Source organism: Python bivittatus, unplaced genomic scaffold (assembly GCF_059951505.1).
Source record: "Python bivittatus isolate LINGU-HERP-01145 unplaced genomic scaffold, Pbiv_v1 ctg000700_np1212, whole genome shotgun sequence".
NCBI lineage: Eukaryota > Metazoa > Chordata > Lepidosauria > Squamata > Pythonidae > Python > Python bivittatus.
In genome coordinates, this window is record NW_028277098.1 from 61,213,917 (window position 1) to 61,227,228 (window position 13,312).

Below are 13,312 nucleotides of genomic sequence, written 5' to 3' on the forward strand. Positions count from 1 at the left end.
AAGATGGCCCCAAAATAAGTAAAAATGCTTTCCAGAACAGCTCTGCCTTCACCATCTTCCTGAATGCTTTCAGAGATGGTGCCAGACTGATTTCTTTAGCAAGACTGTTTCAGAAGATTGGCATTGTGACTGAAGAGCAGTGTCATCTTGCTTCAGCTCCCTTTATTTCCTGATGGTGGAACACTAGGAGTAGTTTTTCCCTATATGATTCATAGGTCAGGCCAATATAGGTTAGAGAAGCCAGTCCTGTAGGTACCTTGGTGCCAAACCATAAAGGGTCAAAGCTAGCAGTTAGCACTTTAAATTGCACCAGGAAGATAATTGAAAGCCACTGCAGAGCCCACAGTATAGGTTGAACATGTTCCCAACAATGTGAACTAGTTAGCACACAGCCTGGTGCATTTTGGACTAACTGCAGCTTCTGAGTGGTTTTTAAAGGCAGCTCCATGTAAAGTGTATTGCTGTAGTCTGAGTGGTACTGAGGGTATCTTCTTGTGCCAAGTAAGGCTTGCAACTTGGTAACCAGCCAAAGTTGAGCAAAGATTCTAGCCGCAGCTTCATCTGCTGTATCAGCAGGACCTGTCTAAAAGGAACCTCAAAGATAGTACCTGACCATCCAGTGATAACAGTAGTATAGATGGAGAGCTTCAGTGGAAAAACAGTACCTGTGTCTTGTTTGGGTTCAGTTTTAAGCAGGTCGGTCCCATCCAGACCCTGACAACCTCCAGGCACCAGGATAAAAGGATAATGGCATCTCCCTTCAGTATAATGATGATACTGTACCCCAAAAGTAACAGTCAACCTTACCTAGCAGCCTCATACTTATATTAAAAAGTAGGGGGGGTAAGGACTGACCCCTGTGGAATGCTGTCATGTAGGGGCCATGACCTCTGTTCCCCACTACAGTTGACTGAGCCTGAGGTAGGAAGAGACACTGCAAAACAGTGCTTCCAATCCTCAACCCCATAATTCAACTCAGTAAGATACCATGGTGGATAGTGTCAAAAGCTACTGAGAGGTCTAAAAGGTACACTCCTCCTGTCCAGATCCTGTTAGAGGTCATTAGTAAGAGCGACCAGTACTCTCTTAGTTCCATGCTTAGGCCTAAACCCTGGCTGGAAAGGGTCCAGATGATCTGCTCCATCTCTATAATGGATTCACCACCACCATCTTAACAATCTTCCCCCAAGGGAAGGTTGGCGACTGGGTGCAACACCATCAGAACTATGGATAATTTTAGGAGGGGATTTACCACAGCCTTCTTCTAAGCTGCTGCCAAAATCCCCACTGTTAAAGAGATGTTGACAGTCTCCCAGATCCAGATGGTCACACTATCCCTGCAGGAGCCAGGATAGCCATGGATCAAGCCTGCAGGTGGCAATGGATAACCTAGAGAGCACTCTATGGATGGATCCAATCCCATGTAGACCAGGGGTAGCAGTCAGTATAATTTGGATCAGAGTGTAGTCTGACACAGCAAAGGTGTGGTGGAAATTCTTTCCATTTTCAGATCACATAACTTTTTCAAGATAAACACAAAGTCTAATGCATGGCTGCTTGCATGGGATAGGCCAGAGGTTACATGAGATAAGCCCATGGTTGCTCTGGAGTCTTATCAGATCCTGACCCCAAGGCATGGAGGTTGAACTCTATCAACACCAAAAGGTGAGGAGTCTCTACCACTGAGACTAAAACTAGGAGCTTAGGAAGGGATCACACTGGGTGGCAGGGTGGCCAATTCACTGGCAGGATCTGTTTCTCTGGCACACTTTCATGCATAGGCCTCATACCCCAGTGTCTCAGGAGTGTCTATGTGTGAAAGTGGGCCACAGAGACAGATCCCTTAGTGTCTCAGTGTCCCTGATTATCAATGCCATCCTCTTCCCAACTGTTTGAGGCTGATGAAAGACCTAAAATCTGGTGGGCAAATTTCAGAAGCAGCAACATCTTCCCCTTACCTAACAAGGTTTCACTAATGCATGCCCAATCTCGCTGTTCATCCACCACCAGATCCTGAAACAAAGTTTTATAAAAGACGATGAATCAATTGAATGTGGGGTAGTGATTCTGTATGCAACCAGTACTTGGAGTTTAAACTTGCATACAAGCATCTCAAGTGCAGACTGCAAATCTTTGCCTAATTGTATTCCACAGGTTATTTTTTTGTATTTGTGAAAACTTGTCTTAGATACTGAATCCACCTATTGCTTCAATTACTTTTTCTTGAAAATACATGACATGTATCAGTTTCTGGAATGGGCTCTGGCCCCAATCAATTCTTGAATTGCAGACCAGCAGGCAAGTAGTTTGAGTATCTGAAAAGAGGAATTGTGTGTGTATATGTTTGTAAGCAAAGCTTCTGAATGAGTCCACTGGAGTTGGGTGGCCAATAAATTTAAATCAATCAATCAATCAATGAACAACCATTTGAAAAGTGGAAGAAAAACATGCACAAATTTTATACTGCAAGATATATTATGTCTGGTTGGTACTTACTGTGATCATTTTTTCATCCACCTAATAAAATTTGTGACAGCATCGTTGAAGCTATGTTTGTGAATGTGGATAGCATATATGTTTTCTTCTGTGGCTGAGAATGATTTCTTTAGCAGAATGAAAGCTGTTTCAGTATTTCCACAGAGTTAAGGTTCCAAATAATTAGTATGACAGCCTGAGTTAAAAAAATTGCTACATAGCTGTTATAACTTAAAAATGTATGTTAATTTTTATGAAACTGTTTATGCTGACACATTCATTCTTGTCTGATTGCACATAATTGTAATTTTGTCTCCTAGTTTTTCCATTTTAATCTAAAGTAATAAGCATTTCTTATTGTTTACTGATATGTTAAGATCTTACATAAATATGACTTTACAAATTTAATGAAATGATTTTGAAAATTTAGATATTCATGTTGAAAATCAGTTTCAGCACATTAGACTATATAGTATTTTATGATACCAGTTCTACTGTAGATTCTGACCTGGAATACCTTGATTTGTATTCTAATTCAACCATTGTTAGATGACTTGAACAGTGTATTTCCTAGTTTTTATTCCCAAACTGCAAAGTGAAAAAAGTAAAATGAATGCAAATATTAAATGTTCCACAAAATAAAGCATAAAGAGCAAAATTGCTTGTCAGAAGGTTTTTTATGTTTTTCATTCAGTGCAATTTTAAAAACTTGAACTAAAGAAACATCTAATCTTTAACTATATAGTGCTTAAGCAGCTATATATTCAGGATTACAACCTCTTTTCATAAAAGAGTGGTCTAAACCTCTTTTCTTAAGCTTCTTTGTCTCTAATTGCAAACTCAGGTGGTTTAGTTCTTAAAAGAGAAATGGGGCTACCACAAAAGTAGGTAAATGACTTTTTGTGGTTTCTAATGCACTGATAAATTTTATGTGGGCATTTCACTTCCTCACCAGTTTTTTTTCTTACTGTTTTACTTACCCTATAATAACTTTTGTTTTCCCTTTAGTTTTTTAAATGTATGCTCTTATTTTCTTACTATTCTTTGGATTCATTTTAGTCCTTTATTGATTTTTATCATTTTAATACTTTAGGATGCTTTATCTCCCTTAATGAGTTATGGTAAAGAGTCCATAGCTGTCTTTATGGTGTTCCTTTGTTTATTTGTATGCATTCACAAATATGCACACACAGGTTTGAAAATTACTGAAACAATTAGAATGAAACTATACTGAGGTGATGTTTTGTGTAACTGAAATTTTCATTTGTTTTAGTGTATGATCTATCTTGGAGAGTACATTGCACAGAAGCAGTTGTATGACAAAGAACAGCAGCACATGGTACACTGTGGAAGAGACCAGCTGGGGGAGCTTTTGGGCTGTCAGAGTTTCTCTGTGAAAGAACCAAGGTAGGAAATCTCCGTAATACCCATGGAATAAGATTCCCTAAATTTTAATACCTAAAGCAAAGAGTTTTCTTTTATTTTGAGTAGGTACAGTATATTTTGGCCCAGTGCTCCATTTGGGGAAGACACATCTAACTCAGTGCTTTGTTGTAAGAATTGTGTTGTAATGTGGTGGCATCTGAAGAGATTCAGAAATACATATACTGACTTTAATGACAAATATTAGAAAACAGTTATCAAAATCTGTTTTGTCAATGTTTCTTCATCCTCTTGTATAATATTTAGAAGAGATTATGGGCTAGTTAGTGAAGAACATTGAAAGGTTCTGATAACTGCCTATGTTTGTTGAAAAACTTAAACCTGCAACCAGTGGTGTGCTAGAGCCAGCTTGTACCAGCTCGTGAGAGCCCCTTGTTAAATTTTCAGAAATTTTGTAAACCGGTTAAGAGTAGAACTGAGTCTTGATGTCTAGCGTGCGAATCAGCTGTTCTATGGTAGCAGCACGGGGCAATGGTGGCAATGGAGCTGGCAGAGCTGGTTCTTAAACATTTACCAGCACGCTACCACCTGCAGCCAAGTTGGTTTATTAACTGCATCTTGATTAATGGCAAAATCAGTGGGGAAGTTAGTGGGGAAGCCAGCAGGAATTTGCAAGTCCAAGACCAGCAGGCAGGTAAGTGGCTGCTGCCGCATGGGGGAGGGAGCGAGGGGGTGCGTGAGGGGTGCAGCGAGGATCAAAGAGGGTGCAAGGGGGTGCCCAAGAGGTGTGGCGATAGTCAGGGAGGGTGAGTGAGGGTGCAGTGCAAGTCGGGGAGGGTCTTTGAGAGTGTGGTGTGGGTCAGGGAGGGTGTGCAAGGGAAGGAAGGGAGATAGGAAAGGAAGGATGGATGGAAGGGAGGAACAGAGAGGAAAGAATGAACAAGGAGGAAGGAAAGAACAGGGAGGAAGGGAAGGAAGGAAGGAAAGAGGAGGGAGGGAAGGAAGGAAGGAAGGAAGGAAGGAAGGAAGGAAGGAAGGAAGGAAGGAAGGAAGGAAGGAAGGAAGGGAGGGTGGAAGGAAGGAAGGGTGGAAGGGTGAAGGAAGAAGGACGGAAGGGAGGGAGGAACAGGAAGGAAGGAAGTTAGTTATCCAACACTTCCTTCCAGTTTCTCATAAGGAAAGTCAGTGGGGAACCTGGCAGGAAGTCAGAAGTCACTCCCACTGCTTTTTTGTTCGCCCACGGTCATTCTTTTTCTCTGTTAGGTAAAGAAATATCTCTGAAACGTGAACCCAATGGGTCATGGGTTGTCTAGTGGGTTAGGTGCAGCTATTGTTTTTGAATGTTCTTTCATGTTAGAACAAATTCTTCCAATAGGAAACTTAGAGATTAGTGCTATATAGTTTAGCCTAATCCTCTTAACTTCTGTGTTGATTTTATATTTGCATGGAGTTTTTCTAAACAATTTCTTCACCTGAAGCCTGAAACTCTTAAGTCCATTGTAACTGTACCTGCACATGGAATGGGCTCTTTGCTTGGAAGGAAGTTTAACCAAGCCTCCCAGCTTCATATCTGATATTCATCATTCTGTCAACTTGTTTAACCAAATGGTCCATCTCTGAAGGCTAGTGTTATTTTTTTCTTAAAGTATGCAGGTAACCCTGTATATTTAGCATACTTAATTCTGTATGCATACTGTGAGTTTTCCTTCTCTTGACAGAATGAGAATTCACTGCATGAATTGGATTTATGATTGCTTTCCTGCTGAATCTTTGTGTTGGCAATGGTTATAGCTTTAAGGACTTAATGGTAGGGTGAGAACTGTCATCAGAGAACTGATAATTATTCTCAGAAAAAAGTTAAACTCAATTTTAAAAATTTTGAATTGACTTGTAATTAGGCAATACTGCTTCCTATCACCTCCCTAAATCTATCTGATATAGAATGCTTTTCCTTCTCATAAATCGTATGCTCTTTCCTGACTTTGGATAGCTCATTAGAATTCTACCTTGCATAACATTTGAATTAGAAGGCAGTATTCTTTATGCAATTACATTCTGCACTCATTATTCATTATTTTTCCACAGCCCTGTTTATGATATGCTGAGAAGGAATATAACTCTTGCCACTGTTACAGGTAGGTTTCTTCAAGTTCATTCATTTCTTTTTAAAATTAATCTTGGTAAGTAGAAACATGTGAAAGCTTTTTGCTTGAAATGAACTGCTATGAGGATTGGGACTACTGGGATTCTGCAGCCCTTTGCTGACAAAAAATGATAATACGTTGACATATATTGAACTAAAACTAGACCAGGGTCACCATTATGGTGTTGATGGTTATCAGCGTGCCCATGGACACATCCTGTGGTGGTCTCCAGGCTTTCTACCTGTATGGCTTTGTACATTTTTAAAAAGCTTACTTAATGAAATGGGCAGGTAAAATGCTGGAAGGCAAAGTGTCAGCTTTCAGCATCTTTTTAATATTGAAGAATGTCTCTGTGCCCCAGATGGACTCCATAAACTTTAATAGAAAATCAGAATGGAAAATAGTTGCAGTACTGGTTTCAAATTATGTTGAGCGAAAAAGGAGAGAAAAAAAAACAAAAACAAAGAGAAGTAGGAAGCACTATAGGGAGGATAGTAAGTACAGTTGCATGGAGTATTTACATATTTCAGTGTTCTGCATGGCTTTACGTGGCAGATATTATATGCTCCCAAGCCAGTTCAGAAAGGTTTAGGGACCATGTGCTAGGTCTGTAGTGGTGTACTATCAAGGCATTTAGGATATCTTTAACATTAAACACAATGAATACAAAATTCAGTATAACTCAGTGAAATTAGTATGGTTAAGCAATGTGTTTGTGTAATATCTCTTTGGATTTACTCTTTTTGGATCAATCCAAGTGGACAAATTATCTTAATTTGGTGAAAGATTAGGTAGGTCTTAATTGTTAACCCTTATTATTATTATAACCTCCCTATACCTGTTGCTGATTACTTGTGGATTTTCTGTAGGGCTAGGAAAAGGGCTGATGAAGTATCTAATTCAATCATATCGTCTTGGTAGGTGATTGTAACAAAACATGTTGAGTTTTCTTCTTTCTTTCTGGTCTTGATGGCAAGGTCTTAATTTCTTTTCCTCTTCCAGAATCTTGGGGGGAAATAGCCATTGCTGCTTAAACGTTAGTCCTGGTAGATGACAGATTTCATATTTTATCAAAAAGCTGACTGTATTGATGTCATAGAGCCTGAATGTTGAAATGTGATATTCCTCTCTGCTTTAGTGGTGAATGTTTGTCTTGTTATTTAGTTTTTTATAGAAAAACCCATAAAACAATATTAAACATTCATAGAAACTATTTTTGTCGGACTATGATGAGGAAAAAGAAGCTACCCAAAATAGCTGTTTATTCAACATTATTTTTTGTAATAGCAGTTGTATTCACTCTATTAGCAATCACATCTAGTCTGTTCCTAATTTTTAACATAATGTTGATATGTAGTTTTGAAATTGAAAGAAAAAATTACCAAAGAGCTTTATCTATGTACTCTGCTGAAGCTTTCTGTATGTACAGTGGGGCAAAAAAGTATTTAATCAGCCACCAATTGTGCAAGTTCTCCCACTTAAAAAGATGAGAGAGGCCTGTAATTTTCATCATAGGTATACCTCAACTATGAGAGACAAAATGGGGGGAAAAATCCAGAAAATCACATTGTCTGATTGTTAAAGAATTTATTTGCAAATCATGGTGGAAAATAAGTATTTGGTCACCTATAAACAACCAGAATGTCTGGCTCTCACAGACCTGTAACTACTTCTTTAAGAGGCTCCTCTGTCCTCCACTCGTTACCTGTAGTAATGGCACCTGTTTGACCTTGTTATCAGTATAAAAGACACCTGTCCACAACCTCAAACAGTCACACTCCAAACTCCACTATGGCCAAGAGCAAAGAGCTGTCGAAGGACACCAGAAACAAAATTGTAGACCTGCACCAGGCTGGGAAGACTGAATCTGCAATAGGCAAGCAGCTTGGTGTGAAGAAATCAACTGTGGGAGCAATAATTAGAAAATGGAAGACATACAAGACCACTGATAATCTCCCTCGATCTGGGGCTTCACGCAAGATCTCACCCCGTGGGGTCAAAATGATCACAAGAACGGTGAGCAAAAATCCCAGAACCACACGGGGGGACCTAGTGAACGACCTGCAGAGAGCTGGGACCAAAGTAACAAAGGCTGCCATCAGTAACACACTACGCCGCCAGGGACTCAAATCCTGCAGTGCCAGACGTGTCCCCCTGCTTAAGCCAATACATGTCCGGGCCCGTCTGAAGTTTGCTAGAGAGCATTTGGATGATCCAGAAGAGGATTGGGAGAATGTCATATGGTCAGATGAAACCAAAGTAGAAGGTTTTGGTCTAAACTCAACTCGTCGTGTTTGGAGGAGAGAGAATGCTGAGTTGCATCCAAAGAACACCATACCTTCTGTGAAGCATGGGGGTGGAAACATCATGCTTTGGGTCTGTTTTTCTGCAAAGGGACCAGGACGACTGATCCGTGTAAAGGAAAGAATGAATGGGGCCATGTATCATGAGATTTTGAGTGAACACCTCCTTCCATCAGCAAGGGCATTGAAGATGAAACGTGGCTGGGTCTTTCAGCATGACAATGATCCCAAACACACCGCCCGGGCAACGAAGGAGTGGCTTCGTAAGAAGCATTTCAAGGTCCTGGAGTGGCCTAGCCAGTCTCCAGATCTCAACCCCATGGAAAACCTTTGGAGGGAGTTGAAAGTCCGTGTTGCCCAGCGACAGCCCCAAAACATCACTGCTCTAGAGGAGATCTGCATGGAGGAATGGGCCAAAATACCAGCAACAGTGTGTGAAAACCTTGTGAAGACTTACAGAAAACGTTTGACCTCTGTCATTGCCAACAAAGGATATATCACAAAGTTTTGAGATGAACTTTTGATATTGACCAAATACTTATTTTCCACCATGATTTGCAAATAAATTCTTTAAAAATCAGACAATGTGATTTTCTGGATTTTTTTCCCCATTTTGTCTCTCATAGTTGAGGTATACCTATGATGAAAATTACAGGCCTCTCTCATCTTTTTAAGTGGGAGAACTTGCACAATTGGTGGCTGACTAAATACTTTTTTGCCCCACTGTATTGTGTGTAAAGTGGCAGCCCAAACAATCCTTTTGAGGTACAGAAAATGGGTTTGTGAACATGCATAACATTTTCATGATAAAGGAAACAAAAGCTGTTTATTTTGCTTTTAATATTTTAAGCCATTTATTGAGTTATAGTAGGACTATATTTCCTACACTGTCAGAGGGTTAGTCTGGATGATCTTTAGGTACATCCCTGTGCTGTAATTTTATAAGAACATTAAATGCCTTTTTTGAATATAAACATACTATTGGCTTTTAGTAGGCATATGCAAGACCTACCACCATGGGAATGGAACATTCTGGAGAACTGCAGAATTTTTCTGTTTCTTCTCTAGTCCCCATCAATGTGGCCGTTCTGAGGGTAGTCTGACCCTTTTACTGAAGTTAATAGTTTGAATCACAAACAGCTACTGGCATTCCAGACAAAATCAGGGCTGCACCTTAACCAGAGCAGCACAAACTCTTTCCATTTCAGAAAAGAGTCAGACCTCACCTAGAATAACCAAAAGAAATACAGAATGTATGTACAAATATGGATTTTGGTATATTTCTTAACCTTTCTTTAGTTAGAATTGGTTGATTTACCATTAGCCTGATTTGAGTGGATGATGTCTGTTAACATCTCCACTAAGTCTGTAGAATTAATCCAGTGCTGTGGACTAGTATGGATTTCAAACAGGAATTCAGGTAGCCCTTGCTTGCCAACCACAACTGGGACCGGCAGTTCTGTCACTAAGTGCCACAGTCGCTAAGCAGAAATCACGTGACCATGCTGTATATCACTTCTGCTTCTGTTGTTAAGGAGATCATTGCAGTCATTAAGTGAGACATTGTGTGGCCGCGACTTGTGATTTCACTTCCACATTCTCCATTAATTCGGCTTGTTGGAAGCCGGTTGTGAAACTCACAAATGGCGATCACGTGACCGCAGGACACTGCAATGGCCATAAATGCGAGGATTGGTCACAAAGCTGTTTTTTCCCCCAACCGTTGTAACTTCAACAGGTCGCTAAACAAAGCAGTTGGTAAGTGAGGACTACCTGTATTGTACTGCTGACCTTGCTCTGTAGAAATTAGTATAATATCAAGGATAGTGGATTTCATGTTTGTTTATATGTGATTATTTGATTGGCTGCCTGAATGGGTGATTTAGCACATTAATTTTAAAAGCTAAAAATGAAATAAATTCTATTCTGGCAAGATATAAGATTGACATACAAAATTCAAAACTGAACTGCATAGAAAAATAAAATGCAACATTGTATCTGAAGATGCTTTCCCTAAAACAGTCAGAACAATTGCGCATTATCTTTTAATTAGGAAGTATATACAAGCAATCACTGTAACTAGTTTTGCATTGTGCATTGTAAAATTACTCTTAGTACAAGCTTTATAATATATATATGGATGCAGAAATACTCTTCATTTATGTTGCCCTTCAGCCACTGAAGGGTCCCTCCACTTCAGGGAACATGCTACCATGGAGATCTCCAATCTCTGTAAAAAGTAACTATTATAAATAGCTCTTTATTCTCAGGTTAAGGGTCATCCTAATTTCTTGCTGAGGTGCCTATTTCTGGCTAGAACTGAATTCTTGTGTGTAGTCTCAGTGTATTTTGCAGAAGATTCTGTGTTTCAATGTGATCCTTCCTTGTTTTTGATCTGATACCAGTTTTTTCTGTTTTGAGAATCATTTTGAGGTAAATACACAAAGTTACAGCAGGGTTCATACACCTTTTCCCCCCTCTAGAGTGTAGAGCAGAGAACACATTTTTCTGTTTTCGGGGGTGCTTGCTGGCAGTGGATGAGATTAGAGCTGTAAGCGAGTGAGGCTACCTCCCTTCTCCCCCTGCCCCAATTGGTGTAAAGGGGAAGAGGCAGATAATTCTCACCAGAATCAGTTGTTTTTACAGGGTTTCTGAATTTAGTCTGAAGGTTACAGTATGTCTGCTGCTGTTTTGTATGGTTAGTGAATGTGACTATTTAAAAACTTCTGGCTTCTCCCTTACTCTTTATCATTTTCCATGACACACAAGTATGTGACTTCAGAATTGGATTGGAATCTAGCTTAGAAGTTTTCTCATTATGCTTGTTCTTCTGAATGCCATAGAATCCATAACAATGTTGAGAGGCAAATAGACATGATGTTAGTAACATAGTTTATCACTGCATCTAAAAAAAAAAAAAAATAGCCAGAATGAGAGCCGTATCAGGATCATAGCAAAAGGGAAAAAGGCATTAATTCTTTGCCTTCACTGCAAGTCCCATCTAGTCACATCCAGTGTATCTGCATATTGATAAGGAAGGTACATTGTATTGGCACTAATGGGCACCTCCTAATATTGCAAATTGCAGGGATGGTAGAGATACTCATTGGGTTAAAGTGAACTGACCATATTCTGATCCTGATCCAGCTATGCACTGGCTTTTCTTTAAAAAATAATGGAATTAGGACAAATATCATGTCTATTATGTCTGTTATTCTTTCTGAAGGTGCTAGAGGGTAGTAACTAAGGAAATTAAGATTTGGGGGATAAAGAGTTGGATGTATCAGCTCATCCTTCATGTGTGAGTGAGCTTAAAAGTAGAACAACATTGGGTGAGAAGACCGTGCTGTCACCTTTAGCCATTCCAAGCCCATAGTTCCAGAACTTGGTATGTTTGCTTGACAAGGGCTCCCTCTGTATTGTGAGAATGGTTATTACCAGGGAAGGTTTTTTCTTTCTTTACCTGCTGTCTAGATGCTGCACAGACACTTGCTTTCGCAAAGGATCAGAGCGAGGATAATCCAAGCGAGGATCAGCTGAAGGTAAACCCATTGCTGGGTGGTTTCTTTTGTCGTACAGAGTGCCCCTTCTCTGTACCTGTGCAAAGTGGATTGCCAGAACTTCTGACTTGCTTACTGGTGAGCTTTTGCCTTCCTCAAAAGTTCCTGGGAATCCACAGACCAGGGACAGAGTTCTCATTCTCTGTTCTCTACCTACAGAGTTCCATTCTCTGAACATGTTCTCTGGGGTGTAGCATTTCTTATCCTTAGTCATACCAGCTTTCATTGTTATATTCCTGGGTGGGAGTTTTCTTTTAACAGGGACTGATATAGATATTAATAGTATTATTTCATGAAAACTTTTAATACCTGGAAAACCTTAGAAGAATCACAATGTTTCTCATACTATTGTTGAATTAGTACTGTCCATCTTGAGAGAAAGCTACCTAATTTGAGACAGAAATAACAAGCTTGATGTCATTCAGTTGCAGCTTTTTGGAAACATTTATTTTATTTTGGCTGCATTGTAATGTTATATATATACATTACACACGCTCACAAACACAAATTTAAGGATAGGCAACCTGGTATCTTCCAAATGTTTAGGGCTACAACTCCCATGAGCGTTGTAGTGAAAAACATACAAAACTACCAGGTTGCATATCCACAGCTACTTGATCTTTAGCAAAGGTCTTGGTCAGTTAATAAATGTAATTTTTGTGTGGTCAATAAACTCTTATTTCTACTGTAACTCTGGTGGTATTCCAACTGTATGTGACTTGCTCTTAAGCTGGTGACTAAGAAAGGAAGTGTTACATCCCTGTGCTTCTCCCATAGATCTTGGCTAATAGTTATTTTTCCTTTTTCCTTTAAGCAGAATACCACAGAGAGAAGTTTTAGCACTGAACAAGAAGATCATGAAGGTGATGTATCTGCCTTAACAGCCTTAAAGCACACATGCAAAGAGAAAGAAGGTGAATATGATCTCTCAGTTAGACAGGATTAGATTGCTTTGACTTTTGGACTAATTATTTATCTAGTGGATCTTGTAGAATATGAACATACAGTTCTTATGTTCTTGTTGTTGTTGAAGCTGTGAGACCCATGTGGTTTTCCTTTATATTTTTACTATGTATTTCATCTTAAAACAGATACTCCAAAGTATCTGTTAAATAAAATAAAACATTTTATTCCTCTCTCACGTGTACACACACACATACACACACACATGCATTAGGTAAGCGTTCAAGTACTCAGTTTGTGAAAGTTGCACACATAAAGAAAATGTCAAAGGGGAATGCTGTTTTCAAAGCTGTTCCATATAACTTTTAGAACAGTCTTACAATGCTATAAAGGTAGTGATAGCTTCTTAAGATAGCTTCCTACTACAAATTTATTAATTTGTTATAAAAGCTCTTGTTAGTAATTTCTCAAGTTAGTCTTAAACTCTGTTATTAAATATTATACAATATGTGAACAGAAGTAAATTTCCTAAACGTACAACACA

The 13,312-nt window shown here is 39.3% G+C and overlaps 1 protein-coding gene across 3 annotated transcripts in view; it reads left to right on the forward strand.

Moving 5' to 3' along the window:
* Positions 1-13,312, forward strand: part of MDM4 (MDM4 regulator of p53) — a 42,787-nt gene that overhangs the window by 11,799 nt on the left and 17,676 nt on the right. For 2 of the 3 annotated variants that reach the window (XM_007429732.4, XM_088128453.1), the window contains exons 4-7: positions 3,749-3,882; positions 5,944-5,993; positions 11,780-11,847; positions 12,683-12,779. In XM_007429732.4, coding sequence (XP_007429794.1) covers positions 3,749-3,882; positions 5,944-5,993; positions 11,780-11,847; positions 12,683-12,779 — 349 coding nt within the window. The remainder of the gene's footprint in view (positions 1-3,748; positions 3,883-5,943; positions 5,994-11,779; positions 11,848-12,682; positions 12,780-13,312) is intronic. The other variant, XM_007429734.4, reaches the window with a different exon arrangement.